This window comes from Zea mays, chromosome 9 (genome assembly GCF_902167145.1).
Source record: "Zea mays cultivar B73 chromosome 9, Zm-B73-REFERENCE-NAM-5.0, whole genome shotgun sequence".
NCBI classification, from domain to species: domain Eukaryota; kingdom Viridiplantae; phylum Streptophyta; class Magnoliopsida; order Poales; family Poaceae; genus Zea; species Zea mays.
The window spans coordinates 21,316,935-21,339,532 of NC_050104.1; the positions used below are offsets into that span (position 1 = coordinate 21,316,935).

The window sequence follows — 22,598 nt, forward strand, 5'->3', positions numbered from 1 at the left end:
TGTTGTACGTTTGCATTGGCTCCTCTCCCTTGATCATGGCAAACATTCCTAGTTCGCCTTCCACCAACTCCATTTTGGTGATCATGGTGGCGTCGTTCCCCTCATGCGAGATCTTGAGGGTGTCCCATATTTGCTTGGCGTTGTCGAAGCCTGTCACCTTGTTATATTCATCCCTACACAACGATGCTAACAAAAAAGTGGTAGCTTGTGCATTTTTATGAATTTGTTCGTTAATGACTACAGGGGTATCCGTATTATCAAATTGCATTCCATTCTCAACTATCTCCCAAATACTAGGATGAAGAGAGAATAAATGACTACGCATTTTGTGACTCCAAAAAGCGTAGTCCTCTCCATCAAAGTGTGGAGGTTTACCAAGAGGAATGGAAAGCAAATGAGCATTGGAATTATAAGGAATACGAGAATAATCAAATGAAAAATTCGAATTAACCGGTTTCCTTTTCTCGTTGTCATCGTCTCTTGGGGAAAAGGAAGACTCGTCGCTGTCGTAGTAGACAATCTTCTTGATGCGCCTCTTCTTCTTCCCGTCCTTCTTCTTGTGACTCGAGCCAGAGCCAGTGGGCTTGTCGTCCCTTGGCTCGTTGAGGAAGGACTCCTTCTCCTTGTCGTTGACCACCATCCCCTTTTCCTTAGGATCCATCTCTTTGGGCGATTAGTCCCTTTCGTGAAGAGAACGGCTCCGATACCAATTGAGAGCACCTAGAGGGGGGTGAATAGGTGATCCTGTAAAAATCAAATACTTGTAGCCACAAAACTTGGTTAAGAGTTAGTGCAATAGAACCAAGTGGCTAAGGACCGAGCTTTTGTGAAACGCAATGATTACAAAGTAAGACAACACAAAAGACATGTTGATTTATCCTGTGGTTCGGCCAAGTATAACACTTGCCTACTCCACGTTGTGGCGTCCCAATGGACGAGGGTTGCACTCAACCCCTTTCAAGTGATCCAATGATCAACTTGAATACCACAATGTTTTCCTTTCTTATACTTTCTCCCGTTTGCGAGGAATCTCCACAACTTGGAGCCTCTCGCCCTTACAATTGATGATCACAAAGAAGCACGGAAGTAAGGGAGGGGAGAGCAACACACACAAGACTCAAATCAAGAGCACAATCACGCACACAAAGCCACAACTTGAGCTCACAACACAACTCGAAGAGTTCTCTACTCAAATGGGGCTCAAGTCACTATCTCAAAGAATCGAATGCGCGAGAATGGAGTCTTGGTGCTTAGGAATGATCAAGGAATGCTTAGGTAACTCCTCCATGCGCCTAGGGGTCCCTTTTATAGCCCCAAGGCAGCTAGGAGCCGTTGGAGGCAATCTTGTAAGGTCAAAGTTGCCTTCTGTCGGGTGGCGCACCGGACAGTCCGGTGTGCCACCGGACAGCCACTGTTCATGTCCGGTGCCCGATTCCCTTCCAAATCGGGCACAGCCGACCATTGCAGTTTGGTGGCAGTTAGCACACCGGACAGTCCGGTGCCCCCTGCCGACCGTTGGAGCAGGCCACGCGTCGCCCGCGGATTTGGCGGCCGACTGTTGCGCTGACGGCCGTTGGCTCACCGGACAGTCCGGTGCACCACCAGACAGTCCGATGAATTATAGCCATACGCCGCTGAAGTTTTCCCGAGAGTGGCCAGTTCGCCGGAGCTGGCCTGGCGCACCGGACACTGTCCGGTGCACCACCGGAGTCCGGTGTGCCAGACCGAGCTGAGTCATGGCTGCTCCAGCCAAGTCCTTTTCTTTTTCTCTTTTCTCTGATTCTAGCACTTAGACAAATATATTAGTACCCAAAACAATGTACTAAGTCTTAGAAACATACCTTCTTGCTGATTTTCACTTCATTCATCGTTTGGCATACAATAACCCACTTAATATGTGTTGGACACTTAATCACCAAAATATACTAGAAATGGCCCAAGGGCACATTTCCTTTCGGAACTGAGTAGCAGAATTAAAATATATAGACCTGTGTCATATTGTGCTCCACCTGATTTATAGAAAACAATGACCAGGAAGTCAATCTGGGAGATGTCACACTAAATATAATACAATCATATAGGAAAGAATCACACATTAACACCTAATCAGGGGAAATCAGCCAACGCCTGATAGAGAAGGGAAGGGTATCACCTAATTAGGGGCAATCAACCAACACATAATTGGGAAGAAAACCTCTTAAACATGGAAGAAAATAGGTTGTCTAACACGTAGGATCATCTATGTTTCGTTTGAATGTCGATATTGAAAGGTGTAGAATTGAATCGGGTTTAATACCAAATCAACCATGTATTGAAATGATATGCAATTCCAATTCTGTTGTTTGGATGTCACTGAATTGGACTTTGAAATTGTGTGGTCTAATTCTACACAATACATATGAGTGATGCTCTTTATTGGGAGAGGGAGTTTTTAGTTATAGTCAAATTCCAGGGAATTGGGTCTCTGCTTCCAAATCTTAACTCCATATGTAACCGAACAATAAAATTCTGGAAAGCTAATTCCTAAGTCTGCGCTCCAATATCTACATCCAACAGGTTACTAGTGATTTACATCAACAACGGTATAATTAAAGTATCTCAAACTGTAGAACCAAATATAAGATCAGAGCCCGGAGTACTCTTTTTTTTCCAGGATTTTGAAATGTATTTTCCTAGTTGAGCACCACTACTCAGTTTTTGCTCTTCCCTGATAGTAATGGACGGGACATTTTTACTGTGCATGAATTTAGAGCATATTTGAGAGAGCTTTACTTTAAAAACTCTAATTTTGGTTTTCCAGCTTTACCATAAAACAACTTCAGCAATTTGTTAAGGTGGGTTCTATGAACATTTGACTTGCATATGGACTCCAGTTTCCATAATACAATTGATTTATGTGAGTTTCCTTGATTACCCTTGATGATTAGTGGGTTGTCTAACGAATGTTGTACGTTGCGTAACTAGTGGCATGATGGGTAATTTCGTGTAGCTTCATGAGGAGATATAAAAATAGTGTGTTTGAAGCATCCTTTAAGGGGAAAAATATCCTATGCAATCACTTATCCTGGTGCAAGCATGCAATCAAGCGATCTGGTGCATCCGATCTAGATCTAATGGTAACTGTTATTTTACATTTAACCCCTTCCACCTGAAACCTAGTGTCTATTTTACATTTAACCACTTCTATATGAAACCGTTGGATCTAGACTGGATGCTCTGGATAGTTTGATTGCACGCTTGCACCAAAATGAGTGATTGCATAGGATATGTCCTCCCTTTAAGGAGCTTCATGTATTTCATGAAACTGGACTTTGGTTTTGATCTTTTTAAAGCTAGAGCTCATGGAGCTGGACCTTTATAGGGGAAGAAGTTGGAACAAATTTGAAATTCTTGAAGTGAATAGAAACCCGGGAATTGGTATGGACCGAGATTCAGGTGACTCGATTTATTTCAGCCCATTGTCCAGTTTCTGTCGCACACTAGTACACTACCAGTAGTCCAGTACCACGCTGCAGTTCCCTTTCCGTTCCTCCGTTTCTCGCCAGTCGCCACCGTGTGTCTATTACTCCATTCCCTCCCGCCGCTCCGCTCCACGAAAATGGCGCCTCCGCTCGAAGACCTCACCCGGGTACTCGCCGAGCTCGCCTCGGGCCTCGCCCAGCCTCCTGCTGGCGGCGGTACATTCTCATCCACCGACTCCCTCCCGGCCTCCATCTCCTCCCTCGCCGCCGCCCTCAACCCCAGCGGCGACGGGGCCGCCGCCTCATCCGGAACCGGGGTTCTGGACGCCGCGCTCTCCCTCATGTGCTTCGACCCGCTAGAGGTAAGGTGGCTCCCTCAGCGTGTCCCTTATCGGATCGTTAGCACCGTTGGCATTTTAGTCAAGCCGTCGTGCTGATGGAACTGCGTGTGTGTGTATGCAGGTGAATAGTGCCCGCGTCAACTGCCTTGTCCGCACCCTCGTCTCCGTGCTCTCGGCGTCAGTCTCGTGCTGCGTGGTCCGTCCCGATGGGGACGCTGCTGAGGAGATGCTCTGTGTCGGGAGTTCCGTGTCGCCCCTGGACTGCCGCGAGCTGCTCCGGTCGTGTGCAGCCCTCGTGGAGAAATTGGGGGATTGTGGCGGTGAGATTTTTGTTACCGGTCTCTCTTCCGACACATTGCAATCGGGCATGTCTAATGTCACAGGAAGTGCCCATCGATTTCCGTGGTCAGATGATGTGACATTCATAATGTTTAGGAGTATCTGTGAGCCGTTTCACAGCTGATAAATCAGCTTATAAATGATATGTTCTCCCTGTAGGTTGTTTATCTGTTTTTTTCTTAATGTTGACACTTTTATTTCTTCAGTGTAGATAGAAGGCATTCCTACGATCTGTTGTATGCTGTTGTGAAAACTATCCTGCTATCCCCTCACTACCAGTGTCTTTCCCCGTTACCATATTATAAGGAAGAGGAAGAAAGAGTATCTCATATGGGAACCATTGCTGCGGAGTTAATAAACCATTCTTCTGATCATATCCTTCCTAGTGACCACTCAATCCCACCAAGGTATGCAGTACACTTGCAGTAATTACTTGTGGATCATCGTGTGCTATTAATAAAAGGAAGATTTAAGGAAATAAAAGATGTGTTGATACTGCAGTTCTGTGCTACTATTAAATGCACACCATTTCTTTGCTGAAAATGTGTAGTAGGAATATGGAAACAGTCCCTCTGATTCCAAAGTAAGTCATTTAGGACATTTCCATGGTCTCTAATCTGTCACTTGACTAGTAATTTCTGTGAAAAACTGAAAATAATGTTACTAGAACATGAGGCGCCCTATCGGGGTTTGGATCACATAACAGCAAGCGAGCGTCCGCAATTGAGGAAACCTTGACTCCTAAAAACTAGAAAAGTTCTTCTGTTAACAAACTGGGCAGCAGCAGGACAACTTGTTTCCGTTAGACCACATAGTTGCAATAAATTCAGATGAACCAAATTGTAAGGTTCACAGGAAGAAAATACTTGCTCATATGTAGGGTCCTTGTGAGCTGGGATCAGGCCTTGAGGCGTGAGACAAAATGTTTAGCCTGAGAGCTTCCTTGTCGTGCCAAAATATAAGGAAGAACAACCAATTGTAAAATAAAAGCATGTTGCACTCAACTTTGACAAACAAATAGTAAAATGGTTTGTAAAATCTAACAGGGTCCCAGCCAATATAGCAACTTGTGCAACAACATGATCACAGGACCTGCCCTTTGAATTAGACACATTGATGATCAAATCATCTCTCATGCTACCAGGAAAGCTGAAATACCCACATAAATAGTCAGGTTTACTAATTTTATAAGATTAAGCTTTTGTTCTTGAAATAGCAAGTTTGTACAAATATATAACAAACCGAGTGTAGTACTTAGAGCAAACGAATGAGTAGCAGTAATATAAAATAAGATGTTGCGTTAACAACTTCTTTTGCACATACAAGATATGTGATTCACCAGATCTAGGCTGCATAGGCACCACATTGTCTTCAGGTGAACTTTTAAGCCTCAACTGCCAGGAGTATGTCACTGAGGCAAGAAAAAAAATGAGACCAAGTCAACAGGCTGAAGTCTTGAGGAGAAATGAAGCATATTAACCTTGTGGTGCTTCATAGGCTGAACTGCTTCGCAGAGTAGTTACACCAACCTTTATCAGGCCGGATACCTGCTTGATATACTAAGCACTTGCTTGCATGTATGCTAAGTACAGGAGCTGTCTCGATCTCGCTCTCGCTGGAGAGTGGAGAGAGCAGATAGTATGACCTATGGGTGCCGTGTAGAGGGTGTGGGCTGCAGATTTGGAGAAGCGAGCGGCAACGGCGGCGTGCCCAGGAAAAAAAAGAAAATACCAACAATTACAGCTCGGGAAATTCTTGTGCATGGCATACTGATCTATATTAAAATTTGCAGATAAAAAATAAAACGAATGTGTACCAATTTGGTTGTAGATTTATTGACCTTGATTGTAGGAATAATGAAACAGCACCTGTTAGTTCCAAACATACGTACATACTCAAGTTAACACCTTTCTAAAAGAGATCAAATAATGGTACAAAACTAAACACTGCCAATATCTTCACTGCTGTTAGATGAACATGAAATAGAAAAGAACCCATATTCAACACAGTACATCACTGTTCAATGCTCATTAATATTCCCAATGTACAACAGACTGAATTGGATTGTACCACGTGAAATATGCACCGTTCTATTTGTAATTTTAGTTAAACCTGAGAAGTTTTGATTCTCCAGAAAAATCAAAATGACTTATAAGTAAAATAGAGAGAGTAATTTTCTAGATGATAGGAGCATTTTTAAGAAAAAAAGATGGTTCATGCAGCCCTTAACCAAAATATATTTATTTGAAAAAACCAAATTAATGAAAACAGAGGGATGTCAGCTCACACGTGTATTCATGGTCAATTTGATCGATAAGAGAAAGAAAATGATAAAAAAATTACCTCATAGATGTTGCACATAAGAAAACTCGGCCGGGGAGGGAAAGACCGCCCTCCCGGTATTATATTAAGAAGAGACCGAAACATGGTCCCGGCCGAGAAAATCCCCGAACCCTGGCCCCCCATCACTAGCGGGCCGTCACCGCCCACTCTGCAACGGCCCAGCCGGAGGGTGGCGCGCAGGACGTAACCCGGGAGCGGGTGGGGCACAACGAGGGGATTTTTTTAACCAAGCCAGAAATTCGCCCCCGAGGGGGATTGAACCCAGGACCTGGAGGTGCTACTCGGAAGCCTTAACCATTACGCTAGAGGCCCTTTCGCATGTTGCACATAAGATCTCTTCACCTTTCTCTAAAATCACAGTGTAGAAGCCCTGACAATTTAAACGTGTGTAGTTGGATCTGGTTAGAACAAAGAATTTTGTGCATTAGTGGAGTCATTTTTTTGCAAAACAATTGGAAGAGCTTGAATACAAATAATTGATGAAAAATGCTATATTGGCAAGAAATCAGTTATCAATTCAGCAACTCGATGTCCATCATCTTGGCATTGATTTCCCCCTTCCTATCATATCAATAGTAGCATAACTGAAGTCATGTAGTAGAAACAGGTGCCAGATAAACATGAAAAGCACAACACAAGGGCTAAAGAAGAAAATAAACAGCATAAATATGCAAGCGTACTATTTACATAATTTGTGGCAGCAATTCTTATTTATAAGGACAAACATGAAACTACTTAACAATACCCCTCTGATGTTTTTATGAATAAAGCGAGAACTTGAAATCTCGTATCCTAAGTTTATTGTCCCGTTCTTCAACTCAAACATATATAAGTTGCAAAACTAATTATGGTAGTTTGATTGTATACAAGACAAGCTAACTGTGCTACAAGTTACTCCAAAATATATCGTTCTATCATATAACCATGAAGAAAAGGTGACAATCATGATAGAATCACCAGATTCTAAGAGTAACCCCAACCTCCCAAGCAAACACAAAGATGACACTAAAAGCATAGAGAATAAGAACTATCTCTACTACTTATTAAGGCTGCAAGGGTAGCCTGTCATTCCGTGTTCTGCCACCATTCCCTGTTCTGCCATTCCTAGCCCATTCCAATGTTCTGCCATTCCCATTCCCTTTTCCATTCCTCCCTTCCCGCAAAGCTCATTCATATTCTCATTCCCACGTACAACCCACGTCTAGCTAAAATTAAAAACACAAATGACCCCAAGGGGATTCGAACTCGCGACCTCTCAGGCAAATGCGAGCAGTAGCTACCGCTACACCACATGTTTGTTTGTCTACATCTATGACAGGAAAAACATCTAATACATCTCTACCCAAGCCTACCTGCTACCCTTGCATAATGCGTAGTAGTAGATAAGTATCACCGAGATTCTTGAATTATATTTTTGGATGGAGGGAGTAGTATTTAAAGAAGAGCCTTGCATGCAATTTATTTTGTTTAAATAATGTTGAAAGTAGCCTAGAGGGGGGGGGGGTGAATAGGCTACACCTGAAATTTTTCACTAAAAAACTTCGAGATAGTGTCAAATTCAAGTTGCACTGGTGCAAACCGGTTCAACTGATTTTGTTTACAGCTGAACAAGTTTGAACCTGCTCAACTTAGATTAGATAAACAGTTAGACAAATGTGACAAAGTAATGAGAGATTTTGCTTAAGACTTGCCCTAGAGAAAATCCACTCGAATAGGTGACAAATCGGTATGAATTGTTTTGACACGATTTGCACACGATATAATCGAATGTGAACTAACCAACAAATTAAAGCACTTATCAAGAACACACAAGAACACACGATTTAACCCGAGGTTCGGCAACCACCACAAAGGTGTCCTACTCCTTGTTGAGGAGCTCACAAAGGGCCGGGTCTTTTCCAACCCTAATCCTCCACAAGCCGACCACCAAGGTCAAGGCAATCTCTTCTCAAATTTGCTCAACGAGCGGGTGATACAAACTTCTTGGGGTCGTCCACAAATTTGGAGACTCCCAAGCAACCTCTATCCGTCAAGGAACACAAGGTTCCAAGAGTAACAAATCCGCACAAGATTAAGTTTGCGATGAGCTCAAAAGATGAAGAGAATGGGAGAATCAAGATGAAATCAACAGCGTGTTAGATTGACTTCACCTCACACCAAGGGTCCTTCAAACGATTGAAGGAGATGCGATTTCGGGTGTGAGAGGTGAACTGAATGCTCTTGTTTGAAGGTTGGTCAGTCTAGAATTCGTGGAGAGGGCAGAAGTGAATGAAGAGAGAGAGAGAGTGTGGGGGGGTATATAAAAGACCCCCCAAAAGCTGGCAGCCGTTGGGAAAAGTAGACTCAAAACCGGTTGAACCGGTTTCCACCAGGGAGTTCTCGGTTCACTGAGGTACTCAGCCGGAGACTCGACCGACCCCAAATTCGGTTGAGCCGGACTCAGATCCGGTTGAACCGGTTTTCAAAAAAACTCTGCACACGACTTTTTCTGACAGGATTGACTGGCAGCCTGGCAGGTCAAAAAATGACAGAAGGAACAGTGCAGAAACCGGTTGAACCGGTTTTAGGTCTGGTTGAACCGGTTGTTTCCAAGCACTTGGAGCACACTATATGATGTAGAATTTTAATCCGCTGTGCTTTTACATTTGCATACTCATATGATCTGTGCTTCTCCTGTCTGTAAAATAACTGTATACATGCTAGGAGCAAACTTGTTAGAATCTCTGTTTGTTTTGTCATTTAATCACCAAAACCCTCAATTAGGGTTGATTGCACTTACAAATGTTTTCAACTTAAATTCCTTTTTTGCATGCGTGGCATTTATTCTCCGTAATATTTTTTTTCCATGGATCTGACTTGTGAGTCATTTTCATAAACCATCGTCAAGGATGAATCCATATTTCTTGCTTGGAAACCCCGAACAAACGCCACTAGCAGGAGGCGCTCGCGTTGGCGTCGCTCATCGACGACGAGAAGAAGCTTGACGACTGCTAGTCCGACCTCTGGAAGCAGTCCTACGTGGCCGCATGAGCCGCTGTGTATGATAAGCTCCGACGCAGTCGCCGCTTGGACGCGGTCTAGAGCGGCTGCACCGCGTTGTCCGTCGTTAAGCAGGGAAACCTCATGGTCGTTGCCAACGTCGACGACTCTCGGATTGTTCTGGGCACCGCATCCAACGACGGTGCCATCAAGCCATCCAGCTCATCGTCCATCTGAAGCCCAACCTGCCATGTAAGTCGTTACTGACCGGCCATGAATTCTTGTGCGCTGGGACGACGGTCCAGCTCATCGTCCATCTGAAGCACAACCTGCCATGTGAGTGTCCTCGAACATGATGTATGTAGAGGAGTAGCGTATCCCGTGGTGAAATTGCCAGGTGTACTACCTTGCTGATGAGCCCGAGGTGCACTTCGTCTGGCAGCCCAACCAAGAGTCATCGGTACTCGCCATGTCGCGCGCGTTCGACGACTACTATATCATGGACTGTGGCGTCATCTCGGCGCTGGATGTGACGCAGAGGAGGATTGACAACAATGATCAGTTTGTCATCCTCGCCACCGTCGGGATAGCTTTTGTGCTGGCCTGCCTTTAATTCTCTTCGCAAACACACACACTTGCCTTTTTGTTTGAGCAAGCGCGTATGGTGGTGCATGCCTGATGACTGACGATGTACGAGGGAACTTCTTCCGGCAGGCGTGAGACTTGCTATCTAATGATGAGACCATGGAAATCGTGACATATATCAAAGTCTGCATGATACTGATGGTTGCAATGTAGTGGTGAAACAACTAGATTAAAATAACCAAATTTATATATGGGCCAGGATCACAAATGGATTATAAAACTTTTTCTCATAACAATATAACACACATTTTGTATATAAGTTATCATAGTATTATATGTCTCCGTTGCAACGCACGGGCACTCACCTAGTATGAAATATGTTTGTATCAAAACACCTGAATTCATAACTCTTGCTCAATTGATCTATCAGCTTGACCTTCCTCCTATGCTGCCATCTTCCACCGTTTAAACACATGAGTAAATCATCATAGTACAAACTTTGATATTCATAGGTAATTATTTTGATGCTCAAAACGAAGGCACCAATTGGTGTACCCTAATGATGACATTTAACAATACATCTGTATAGTAAAATTCACATAACTTTTTTGGTTTTTTGTTCATGCAGTAGCAGATAAGCAAGTCTTACAAATTTCTGTGCGGCGGGCCCTTTTGTGCGTCCCCACCAAATGTTTATAGATTAGTATATGTGTGTGTATGCATAACAACATTAGAGACAAGCCTCTCTCTTTTGTTTTGATAGCGAATCAGAGACAAGCTTTGGCTTCAGCAGACATATGTGAAACAATTGATTAGTCAGCACATGCGAAAGGCAAACTTGAAGGTGAAGTATGCAGTTGCTTAGCTCGGTCATTACAACTACCAAGCAAAGCGGGATTCCCACCATCAGAAGCAGAGAAAGCGCTCGTGTCTCGCAGGCTAGCACTCACCGATGCTTAGCTCATCCATTATAGCGAACCAGAGCGCTTTGATTTTCCCATGGCCCTACCACCCCAGGCCTGAAGTCGCCTCTTCAAAAGAAGAACATGGCCAAAAATCCACACCTACAAGTAGGAGCCAGAGGAAAATCAAAGCGCTCATAGCGTTTATGAATTGGATGCTGTTTGGTGGAGATGGGCTCCAATGAGGAGAAGAAAAAATGGCACGCGGTGGGGGGCGGGTTAGGACAAACAACCTATGAATCCTATTCAAGGCAAGGCACCATTTGCTGCTGTCAACGAGGACGATACGAGTATGGACGCAAGAAGCGTACAAGGAAAGGAAAGAGCAGAATTCAATAGTCAAGACATTTTCCTCATTATAACATACATGGGTTCACCCAAAATATATGGGGCCATACACGGCGGCATGATGGAGCTGGAAGTGAACTGGGTACTGGAGCCGCGATTGCGGGATGGAAGCTGAGACGGCAGTTGTCGATGCTAGGTTCCCCGGTCGAGGAAACAGTCGTGGGGGAGGGGGGCACAGTGCGCGACGACGGTGAGCTGAGATCGCTGGCAATGGCACGTGGACGAGATTGGTGGCGGCGGAGGCATCGACGGTGCTGGCGGAGGATCCGGAGGGGGTGGCGAAGCGACGACGGCACAAAACACTGGTTGGCTGCGGTCTCGCGAGGACGAGAGAGAAGGGGACCGATGGCTTCGCGAGAACTCTAGAGAGAAGGGGCCTGGACGGCAACACGAGGTGGATCCAACTCGTGGACGACTGTGATTATTTTGGCGACGTAGACCGTCCCAGAGGTTGAGAATCCCCGTAGCTTTTAATACTTTAGATTTCAGAAAAGGGAAATGATTCTGATAAAAAAAGAAAAGGGAAAGGATTTATAATGAGAATTGTGGAGTGTAGTAATATAATTTTTTGTGTTCTGTCTTAATAGCTGTCTATATATTGATGGTGAGAATTTTAAGAAGTTTGAGTGTTTGACCATCACATATTCTAAAACAACTTACATTTGGAATTTGAGGAGTGTTTGTAAAGTGCGAAGGGGGCTCTTGAAAGCTTGGAGTGCAATTTTGTGCTCACTAGATAATGATATCAATATGGTTGTTGTCTATATTGATTATTAGAAGAGGGAATACAGGTGCATATATATAGAGGAGCAAAGGGGCAAGAGATCTCAGGTTTATAGAAACAATACCCTGAGATCTCCTTGATTGGTGGAAACCTATCTCTACCCCCTAAATGGGAGGATTGCATCTATAGCTTCCTATATGCAGCAAATGCTAGTAAGGCAAGTATGCCTGTGCCTGTATGGCAGGAGATCCTGTGCCTATATGGCAGGAAGCCTAGGGTTGATATATCTGCTAACACGCCCCCACAGTTTGATCTTCGGTACCGTAAACGTTCAGGCTGGATCTAAACTCCGTGAAGACTGAAGATGGAAGCCCTTTGGTGAAGATGGCTGCATACTGGGAGGTAGTAGGCACATGGAGAACACTGATACCACCGAGAGCCACCCGATCTCGAACAAAGTGCAAATCAATCTCAATGTGCTTGGTTCGCTGATGTTGGATGGGGTTTGAAGACATGTATACCGCACTGATGTTGTCACAGTAAACCAACGTGGCACGACGCAACGGGTGACGAAGCTCGGCCAGAAGCTGACGAAGTCAGGTGGATTCAACAACAGTGTTGGCGACAACACGGTACTCGGCTTCAGCACTGGAGCAGGACACAATCATCTGGCGTTTGGAGGACCAAGAAATAAGGTTATCACCAAGAAAAACTGCAAAGCCTGAAGTGGATCGGCGTGTGTCAGGACACCCAACCCAGTCGGCATCAGAGTATGCAATTAACTCAGCCTGAGAAGAAGGGCGCAGCTGGAGACCCAAATGCAGAGTGCCACGAACATAACGGAAAATGCGCTTCAAGGCGACAAGGTGAGGCTCGCGAGGATCATGCATGTGAAGACAAACTTGTTGCACAACATAGGCTATGTCTGGTCGGGTAAAAGTGAGGTACTGTAGTACTCCGGCTAAGCTGCGGAAATCCGATGGATTAGAAACAGGAGCATCAGTAGCTACAGAAACCTTTGGGTTGATGTCGACAGGTGTAGAACAGGGCTTGCAATCTGCCATACCAGCCCGATCCAGAATATCCAGCATATACTGACATTGTGAAAGAAAGAGGCCGCCATCTCGTCGTTGAACTTGCATCCCCAGAAAGTGATGTAGATCACCCAAATCTTTCATAGCAAACTCCAACTGTAAGGCCTGAATGATGTGTCGGAGGAGAACAGTGGAGGATGATGTGAGTATAATGTCGTCGACATAGAGTAACAAATAAGCTGTGTCAATTCCTCTATGGTAGACAAACAGAGATGTGTCACTCTTGGCCTCGATGAATCCCAAGGAGAGCAGATGAGTGACAAACCGACTATACCAGGCACGTGGTGCTTGTTTCAGTCCGTAGAGGGACTTATTGAGTCTGCAAACATGTTGTGGGCTGGTTGAATCCTCAAAATCTGAGGGTTGACTGCAATAAACAGTCTCAGAAAGAGTCCCATGAAGAAAAGCATTCTTGACATCAAGTTGATGAATCGGCCAGTTTCTAGAGACAGCTAAAGATAAGACAGTCCGCACAGTAGCAGGCTTCACGACGGGGCTGAAAGTCTCATCAAAATCAATGCCAGGTCGTTGCATAAATCCACGGAGAACCCAACGAGCCTTGTACCTTTCAAGAGAGCCATCAACATTAAATTTGTGCTTGAAAACCCACTTGTCGGTCACAATGTTTGCACCAGGGGGTCGAGGCACCAGATCCCATGTGTGATTCTGCAACAGTGCCGCATACTCATCTTCCATGGCAGCTCGCCAATTAGGATCAGTGAGAGCGGCACGAAAGGTCTTTGAGATGGGGGATAGGGGGGCGACATGGAACAGTGCTGGCACCCGGAAGCCAGCCTTAGCACGCGTGACCATGCGATGGTGGTTGAGCACTGGGGAGACAGCCACCGCGCCGGGTGGGAGACGACGATCCAATGCGTCCACAGGAGATAGAGCAGCGACACTGCCAACCGTGATGGCAGAGCCGTCCAGACCAGCCGGGGTGGTCGGGGTGGCCAGGTCCTGGACTGGTGGGTGTAGGCGACTCGTGAAGACCTGGCCAAACCGTTGTGGTGCAGTGGCGTTGGGTGCAACACCAGCAACACTGGGTGGAGCAGCGCCTACTGCTTGGGTGCTAGGAGCAGCAGCGCCGGGAACAGCTTGGGCGCTGGGAGCAGCAACATTGTCTGGTATGAGTCCTGGAAAAAATAGAGGTGGTGGGCCTATAGGTGGCTGCATTGGGTTAGTGCCAGTGGTAATGTTATCCAGGAAGTCAAAATCTTGGGAGGAGGCAGTGGGTTGCTGTTCAACAAAGGGAAAAGTAGACTCATCGAAAACAACGTGACGGGAAGGGATGATACGGTTGGATAGGGGGTCAAGACACCGGTACCCTTTGTGATGCGGCGAGTAGCCAAGAAAAACACACTTAGCGGAACGGGGATCAAGTTTGTGGCTAGTGGTGGCAGAGAGGTTGGGATAGCAAGTGCAACCGAACACGCGAAGGTGTTCATAGGAGGGTACTGTTTTGAAGAGGGAGAAGTGAGGAGTAGAAAAGTGAAGGGTCTTGGTGTGTAGAATGTTGAGAAGAAGTGTTGTCGTGTGGAGAGCTTCAACCCAGAAGGTTGGTGGGATGCTGGCCTGAAAGAGAATAGAGCGAATGGTGTTATTGGTAGTACCGATGATGCGCTCAGCTTTACCGTTCTGAGGTGAGGTGCAGGGACAGGACATGCGTAGGACACCGTTGGTGAGGAAGAATGTTTGGGAGCTGGACTTGTCAAACTTGCGCCCGTTGTCACATTGCACAATTTTAATTGTGACACCAAATTGTGTTTTCACATAGGCGAAAAACTGAGTGAGAGTCAAGCATCAGACTTTAGGCGTAAAGGGAAAGTCCATAAGTAATGAGAGCAATCATCAAGAGCAACTAAATAATATCATCAAGAACGACTAAGTAATATTTGAAACCTGAGACACTTAAAATAGGAGATGTCCACAAGTCACAGTGAATACGATCGAAATTGTTAACCGCACGAGAAGTAGACGTATGAAACGGAAGACGAACATGACGACTCAACTGACAGGCATGGCATAAAGGGGAGCTAGCATCTTTATTACACATGGGAACGACTGGTGCGAGCTTGGAGAGGGTCTCGTGACCAGGGTGACTGAGACGGCGATGCCAAAGTGACAGAGTGGAGCTGGCGATGAAGCTGTGTGCAGCAGGGAGGCACAGGGGTTATAGTGGCCCGGAGCTATTGCACCTGACGATCACGTTCCGAGACAGCAGATCCTTCACAAAGCAACCAGAGGGAACAAATTCTATGGAACCATTATTGTTGGTAGTAAATTCGCGAACGAAAATTAGGTTCTTAATAAGTTTAGGTGACACAAGAACATTGTTGAGATGTAAAAAAACCATGCAAAGTGGTGGAGCCAGTGGAAATGACAGGAAGAAGCGAGCCGTCACCAACAATAATGGAGGAAGGTGCAGTAATAGAGGGAGTTGAAGTTTTTGATATGGTACCCGCGTTGGAGGTCATGTGGGAGGTTGCACCTGTGTCGAAGTATCGGTCGGTCTGCTGAGGCGGAGTCAGGGACACAATACTGAAGGCGGATGCAAGGGACTGAGCGTCCCAAGATGGAGTGGCCGACTGTGCCAGGATGCCGTAGGGAGACTGGGGAACACTTCCCTGCAGAGGGTCAGTGTGCAGAGTGTGCTGCAGCGAGGCGCCTCCTTGTCCTAGAAGAGTACCATGAACGTACTGCCCGGTCTGGTGGGCCAGCAACGCCTGGTGAGGAGCGATGGAGGCCGGAGCAGCGTAGAAGGCCTGCTGCTGCTGGGTTGTCGTAGGCAGCAGGGCCTGGTGCTGTGCCAGGAGACCTTGTTGCTGGTGTGAAGTCTGAAAGTCGCCTAGAGGGGGGTGAATAGGGCGAATCTGAAATTTACAAACTTAAACACAACTTCAAGCCGGGTTAGCGTTAGAAATAGAAACGAGTCCGAGAGAGAGGGCGCAAAACAAATCGTGAGCGAATAAAGAGCGAGACATGATGATTTGTTTTACCGAGGTTCGGTTCTTGCAAACCTACTCCCCGTTGAGGTGGTCACAAAGGCCGGGTCTCTTTCAACCCTTTCTCTCTCTCAAACGGTCCCTCGGACCGAGTGAGCTTCTCTTCTCAATCAAACGGAACACTAAGTTCCCGCAAGGACCACCACACAATTGGTGTCTCTTGCCTTGGTTACAATTGAGTTTGATCACAAGAATGAAGGAAGAAAAGAAGCAATCCAAGCGCAAGAGCTCAAATGAACACGACAAATCACTCTCTCTAATCACTAAAGCTTTGTGTGGAGTTGGGAGAGGATTTGATCTCTTTGGTGTGTCTTGTATTGAATGCTAGCTCTTGTAAGGTGTAGAAGAGTGGAAAACTTGGATTCCTTGAATGTGGGGTGGTTGGGGTATTTATAGCCCCAACCACCAAAAATGGTCGTTGGAAGTGTGCTGTCGCATGGCGCACCGGACACTGTCCGGTGCGCCAGCCACGTCAGCGAGCCGTTGGGGTTCGACCATTGGAGCTCTGACTTGTGGGCCCGCCTGGCTGTCCGGTGGTGCACCGGACAAGTCCTGTAGACTGTCCGGTGCGCCTTCTCACGCGTGCCTGACTCCCCCGCGCTCTGGCGCGCATTAAATGCTGTAGCAGGTGACCGTTGGCGCAGAAGGAGCCGTTGCTCCGCTGTCACACCGGACAGTCCGGCGAATTATAGCGGAGCAGATTCCCGAAGCTGGCGAGTTCAGAGTCGCTCTCCCTTGGGGCACCGGACAGTCCGGTGAATTATAGCGGAGCGCCTCTGAGAATTCCCGAAGGTGAGGAGTTCAGCTTGGAGTCCCCTGGTGCACCGGACACTGTCCGGTGCGCCAGACTAGGGAGCACTTCAGTTGTCCCTTGCTCTCTTTGTTTGAACCCTTTTCTTAGTCTTTTTATTGACTTATTATGAACCTTTGGCACCTGTAGAACTTATAGACTAGAGCAAACTAGTTAGTCCAATTATTTGTGTTGGGCAATTCAACCACCAAAATCAATTAGGAAATAGGTGTAAGCCTAATTCCCTTTCAAAGTCAGCGCCCGCGGGCCGGGCCACATCTGGATGGCCCCAGTCCAAGGATTTTGGAGGGAGGGCCATAGGCCGGAGGCACCCCGGTGCTGAAGGGGAACATGGCCGCTGGGACTAGTGCTTGAGATTGGAAGGAGACCCTGGTGGCCTTGGCCACCCCTCTTGCTGCGACGGTTGGGGTGGCCGAAACGTGGAGCCGAAGACGCGTTGTTGACGGCAGCAGGAGCCTTGTTGGAGGCCGTCGAAGTCCCGCTTTGTGGAGGCTTGGTGGAGGTAAGCCAGGCGGCAGATGGAGCAGACGCACGATGAGCCATCGTGAGTTCCTCCAACAGGAGAGTGGCCCGGACGTCATGGAACGTCGGAAAGGGGCGACCGAGGTGAAGATGACGGTCGATGTCGGAGAAACGATCGCTAAGGCTGCGCAGAACGTTGAGGACCAATTTTCAGTCGGAGACTGGTTCGCCAAGGCATCTGCCATGGTTTTGAAGCGGCGATAGTAATCAGAGATAGGTAGATCACCTTGGATGAAGTGCCGAAACTGAGCGTCGAGGTGGGGGGCGCGAGTCTCCCGATTCCCGAGAAACTGGTTCTCGAGAGTTAGCCAAGTGGTGCGGGCACTGGCGCCTCGCTCCATGGCCATTTCAGCAAGGTCCGGGGAGATGGAACTGGAGATCCAGGACTTGACAACGCAGTCCATGCGTGCCCAGTCGGGGAAGTAAGGCGCGGGAGTGTCGTCGAGGATGTGGCTGTCCAGGGAGTATTTGCCAACGACGAGGAGGAACTCATCGCGCCAGCGGGTGTAGTTGTTGTTGGCGAGGTCGAGGACGACGTGAACGAGACTCCGTATGTTCTAGACAACGACGGTCTGGGAGTGGAGGTTGACGATAGCAGCAGCCTCGTGAAGGAAGATGGTGTGGTGGATGCCCTTGTCAGCACCACCCGATGGATCAGAGAGGTGGGACTGATTGTCGTCGGTTGGAATGCCATCGGTGGCAGCCTAAGCAGCGAGGGCGCGGCCGCGCGCGCGTACTGCGCGCTCGAGAGCAGCGCGAACGCGTTCGGTGGCGACGTCCCGCTCCTGGTCCGCGGTGGCCGCGTTCTGCTCTCCTGAAGGGCTTGGGCGAGTGCAGCATCGCGCCAGGCGGTAGCCTGGAGGCGTGCTTCATGCTCAGCTGTGGCCTGGGTCTCAGCGTCATCGACGATAGGTGGCGGTGGTGGTTCCAGACCAGCCATGGCTAGGGGAGGGCGCTGCCTGAATGGCGCGCAGAAGGGAGGGGAAGGGGAGGGCGCAGCCTAGAGGTGGCGTGCAGGGGAGGGTGGTGGCGCAGCCTGAGGACTACGCCTAGGGCAGCGGAAGGAGGATATGAACTTGAGCTCGTGATACCATGATAGCAATATGGTTGCTGTCTATATTGATTATCAGAAGAGAGAATACAGACGCATATATATAGAGGAGCAGAGGGGCAGGAGATCTCAGGTTTATAGAAACAATACCCTGAGATCTCGTTGATTGGTGGAAACCTATCTCTGCCCCCCTAAATGGGAGGATTGCATCTATAGCTTCCTATATGCGGCAGTGCTAGTAAGGCAAGTATGCCTGCGCCTATATGGCAAGAAGGCTAGGGCTGATATATCTGCTAACAGATAATAATCTCTGTACCAGAGGTGGAGCCAAACTTAACCAAGAGGGGGGGGGGGGGGGGGGGGGGGGGCTAAGCGTATTGCAGATCTCATACATGTTTAATGCATATTTGATTCTATGTATAAATATAGTTGCGCTGAGCTACCAAAATAATATATAATCGAACGTTTTGTGCTCTAGGGCCGGTGCTGTAGCCCCAGCAGCACCGACCCTGTCTCTGCCCCTGCTAGGCTGCTATGTAGTGTTGTTGCTCACCAGGAAACCACTCTACTTTATTTCTATCTGTAGTACACTGACAGGCAGTACCGTCTTAATTATGCTTAAGTGTATTTTTGTTGTTACTCCATGGACTTTTAAACATCTGCTTTCTATAATATACTGATTTAGTTACATCTTCTGTTTGTGTTAGGTTGCTTTCATGGCATCTTGATCCATTAATTCTTAGGCATGATCTCTCAGCAATGCTCCAGGAGGTAATTAGAAGGCCCTTGCTTTGCCTGAGAAAGGAATTGTATAATCGGATGGAATGGCGTATCATCATAATTTGCCTGGTTTGCTGCCCAACAATATTTATGGAGATGAGATCACTATTACACTTCTGGCTTCTAGCAACGTAACTTCACACCTTAAGCACTCATGAAATGCTCTGTACTCTTGTTTGCACTGAGTTTGATTTCTCTCGGTCTCGGTCAATGGGCTTCTACACATACTTTTAATCTTACAGATAGAACTGCAGAGCAGCAAAGGTTGAGTGGCTTGCCACATCATGACACTCCACCAAATAGTTATTTCAGAAACTTCGATATGACTAAAGCATAGACAAGGCAAAATTAGGAATGCACCAAACAGGTCGTTGGTTAAAGTTATCTTAGGAAAGTGGGTTGAAACAGATTTCATGATGAACACTACCAAACCATCTCTGCAGAGCTTATTCCACATTTATCACTTAATTTTTTAATTCCAATTTTAACCTTACATTTTTAAAGAACTAAAATTGACTGAATTTTTAGTTATTTATTTTTTGTATCATTGCTTGTTGTACCCTAAATGATATTTTACCAACAGTACTATTATGAATGTTACATTTACACATCTTTATGTATTGTCTGAACTGGTTAGTGGTTATACATTGTGGGCTCACTGTTTAAGGACTGCTTCTTGTAAAATCTCTTTATTCATCCTTTATTTGTGCAGGGGTTTGGGTTCTGTGCTAGAACTTAACAATGCATTGGTATCATCAGCATTAGACATTCTTCTCAAGCCTATGTCATGGGGAATATCCATAGAATTAGGGCAGAGATTTCCCTTTTCTCATGCTTACTTCCCAAGCCAACAAAGTGACTTGCTTGCGATACTAACTGGACCCTTATCTTATAAAGGTTTTTTGGACCTAGTTTCTTATATTAGTGCCTTGGTTCATTTGGACAACACAAGAACTAGATGCTCTTCGCAGAAAAACTTACAATTACAACCATCGAAGGGATTGGTAAAATACAATTCTGCTTGGTATGGTTTTTAAATATGCAACACAGCTAGATGTTTAGCATTTGTCTGACAGAAGTTAACTGCACCTGCTATAACTGTGCTTCTGCAGGTACATGATTATTAGTTTCCCTATTTGGTTCAGTTATGCAACTGCTTTACTTTTCCACAGAGAAGGCTCACAAGATTATTTATCAGAAACATTATCCAAAGAGATAACTGCTGAATCAATAAGTGATGTCAGTCTTGTTCAGAGGGCAGCCTTTTACCTTTCTTGGCTGCTATGCCCTTATAATCATGATCAACGCGAGATGCTATCAAACAATATTTTGGAAATATCACATTCTTGGGCTAGGAACAACAAAAAGTGCGTAAGCTACCAAAGTACTGTGAATAATAGGAGGAAACTGCGAATACCCACAGCTGCGGACTCTGAGAAATTCCATGTGCCAGTCAACACTATAAGCTCCCTTGTTAAAGAATTTGATGATCGCTGTGTAAAATGTTGTAGCCCAACTGCCTTTCCTCAAGCACAAGTTGGAAATCTATCGGACCTCCATCCCTTATACTTTAACCTGTTGCATCAGTGGATTCCTTTGGGAGTATTGCTTGTATCACCTAGTTGTGTTAACGAGCAGAACTGTGACATCCTCCTGCGCTACACAAGCACTGGGCAGGTTCTGGAGTCAAATGGAGCACGAGTAAAAACAAAAGATGATGCCACTAATGATGGTTTCTTAGGCAGCTGCATTGGTACTGCTGAGAGATGGGCATTGACTGGAGCATATCTCATCTTTGGCTGGCTTGACGTAGTTGAGGATATGGCCCCATTGATATTTGATTGCGAAGATAAATGTCATAGTTTTGTCAGCCAACTCAGAAACAAGACAGGCCCATACCTGCTCAAGTGCGTGAAGTCATTATTTAAGACGTTGGAACAGCCAAATCAAGATAAAGATTTTGTGATTGATCTTCATAATAGGTTGTTAAACTGGGATAAGAACGTGCAAGGCTGTGAGATATTTGGGGATGTTATCCTTGAAATGAACAAGAAGTTTAATCTTCCTTTGTAGTAGTGACCAGGGATTCTATGCAGCTCTTAAATATTTGAACGTACTTAAAAGATTGTCTTAATATGAGCGTATGAGAAACGGCTGTATGAACCTTAGTTTTTGGCTTTTGTTGAGTTTCAACTCTAGCCTATTCTAAAAGATTTTTGTTGTTGTCGTTTTAAATATCTAAAATGAATGTCGGATTCTTTGCCTCTGTACTCTCCTTTTATAAATTGTTTGCAATTTTGCCTCTAATATCATCTCCAACAATGATTCAATTGAATCAGGACCATATCTTGATTAATAAAAAATGGCTCTAGTAGTGACCTATCTATATTATCCATAACCTTTTTTTCTAATAATATAATTTATTCCTTAAACTACATGATTAGAGTTTAATTGATAGAGCTCAATTTGTTTTTAATGTTCTAATCACTTTAAATGATGCAATACTCTAATTGCACTTTAAATGACGCAATATTTTAATTTTTAAGTCACTATTTTGAGGTACCTTGTTAGAGATACTCTATCCTAATGTGAAAGTTTATAATATAGGTGTGATATAAATTTGACCATAAATTCAAAATCAACATTTTAACTTTGATTCTAAAAATATTTTGGATTTGATAAAAAAAATGGTAATTAACATTAAAAGAAAAAACAACGCTGCTAGCTCTGGACGTTTGAACAGACGCCGATACCGATCATGTCGGTCTCAATGTTGATTGGTTTGATCGTCTAATTGCTGGATCTGATACGATTTGTTCGGTCGATACTAACCATAATTGATCGACTTTAGTGATATAGTTTTTATTGGTCCACATTAGGGATGTATCTAATATTTTAATATAGATATTAATAATATTACGAAGTATAATAATAAATTTCTATATAAATTTATGTATGTATTATTTTCTCTATGCAACAAAAATAGAAACATCTAATCTGTATCCAGATAGGTATCCAAATTTTATATCAAGTATTAAAAATATAGAACAAATTCAGTGTTTACTTTTTATAAAAAATAATAGATTCAATACTAAAAATAATAATATAAATTTACATAGCAAAAATTTATGTGTTTATCCGAATAAGTATCTAAATCCATCCCAAGTCACACGTGCACCACATCAACTAACTGTTATTAACCTTTTGAACTTCAAAATGTTTTAAAAAATTATTTTTTAAATCCTGAAATTCA

The 22,598-nt window shown here is 45.3% G+C and overlaps 1 protein-coding gene across 3 annotated transcripts; it reads left to right on the forward strand.

Moving 5' to 3' along the window:
* Nucleotides 1–3,404: 3,404 nt before the first annotated feature.
* Nucleotides 3,405–21,609, forward strand: LOC103638084 (uncharacterized). 3 transcript variants are annotated; one of them, XM_008661073.4, is made up of 6 exons: nucleotides 3,405–3,823; nucleotides 3,924–4,122; nucleotides 4,353–4,548; nucleotides 19,273–19,336; nucleotides 20,058–20,369; nucleotides 20,458–21,580. In XM_008661073.4, exons 1-5 carry the CDS (start codon nucleotides 3,599–3,601, stop codon nucleotides 20,082–20,084), a joined length of 711 nt encoding a protein of 236 aa, XP_008659295.1. In that variant the 5' UTR covers nucleotides 3,405–3,598; the 3' UTR covers nucleotides 20,085–20,369; nucleotides 20,458–21,580. The 3 variants fall into 3 exon arrangements, with proteins under 3 accessions (XP_008659295.1, XP_008659294.1, XP_008659292.1); XM_008661072.4 differs by having other exon boundaries at nucleotides 3,422–3,823; nucleotides 19,273–19,476; nucleotides 20,243–20,369; XM_008661070.3 differs by having other exon boundaries at nucleotides 3,481–3,823; nucleotides 19,273–19,476; nucleotides 20,458–21,609.
* The last annotated feature ends 989 nt before the right edge of the window (nucleotides 21,610–22,598 follow it).

Excerpts from the sequence above, each read along its gene's own strand:
- LOC103638084 (XM_008661070.3), top strand. The coding sequence starts at position 3,599 with ATGGCGCCTCCGCTCGAAGACCTCACCCGGGTACTCGCCGAGCTCGCC. Across the intron at positions 4,549-19,272 it reads GACCACTCAATCCCACCAAG|GTTGCTTTCATGGCATCTTG; the intron begins GTATGCAGTACA and ends TGTTTGTGTTAG. Across the intron at positions 19,477-20,057 it reads CACTTCTGGCTTCTAGCAAC|GGGTTTGGGTTCTGTGCTAG; the intron begins GTAACTTCACAC and ends TTATTTGTGCAG.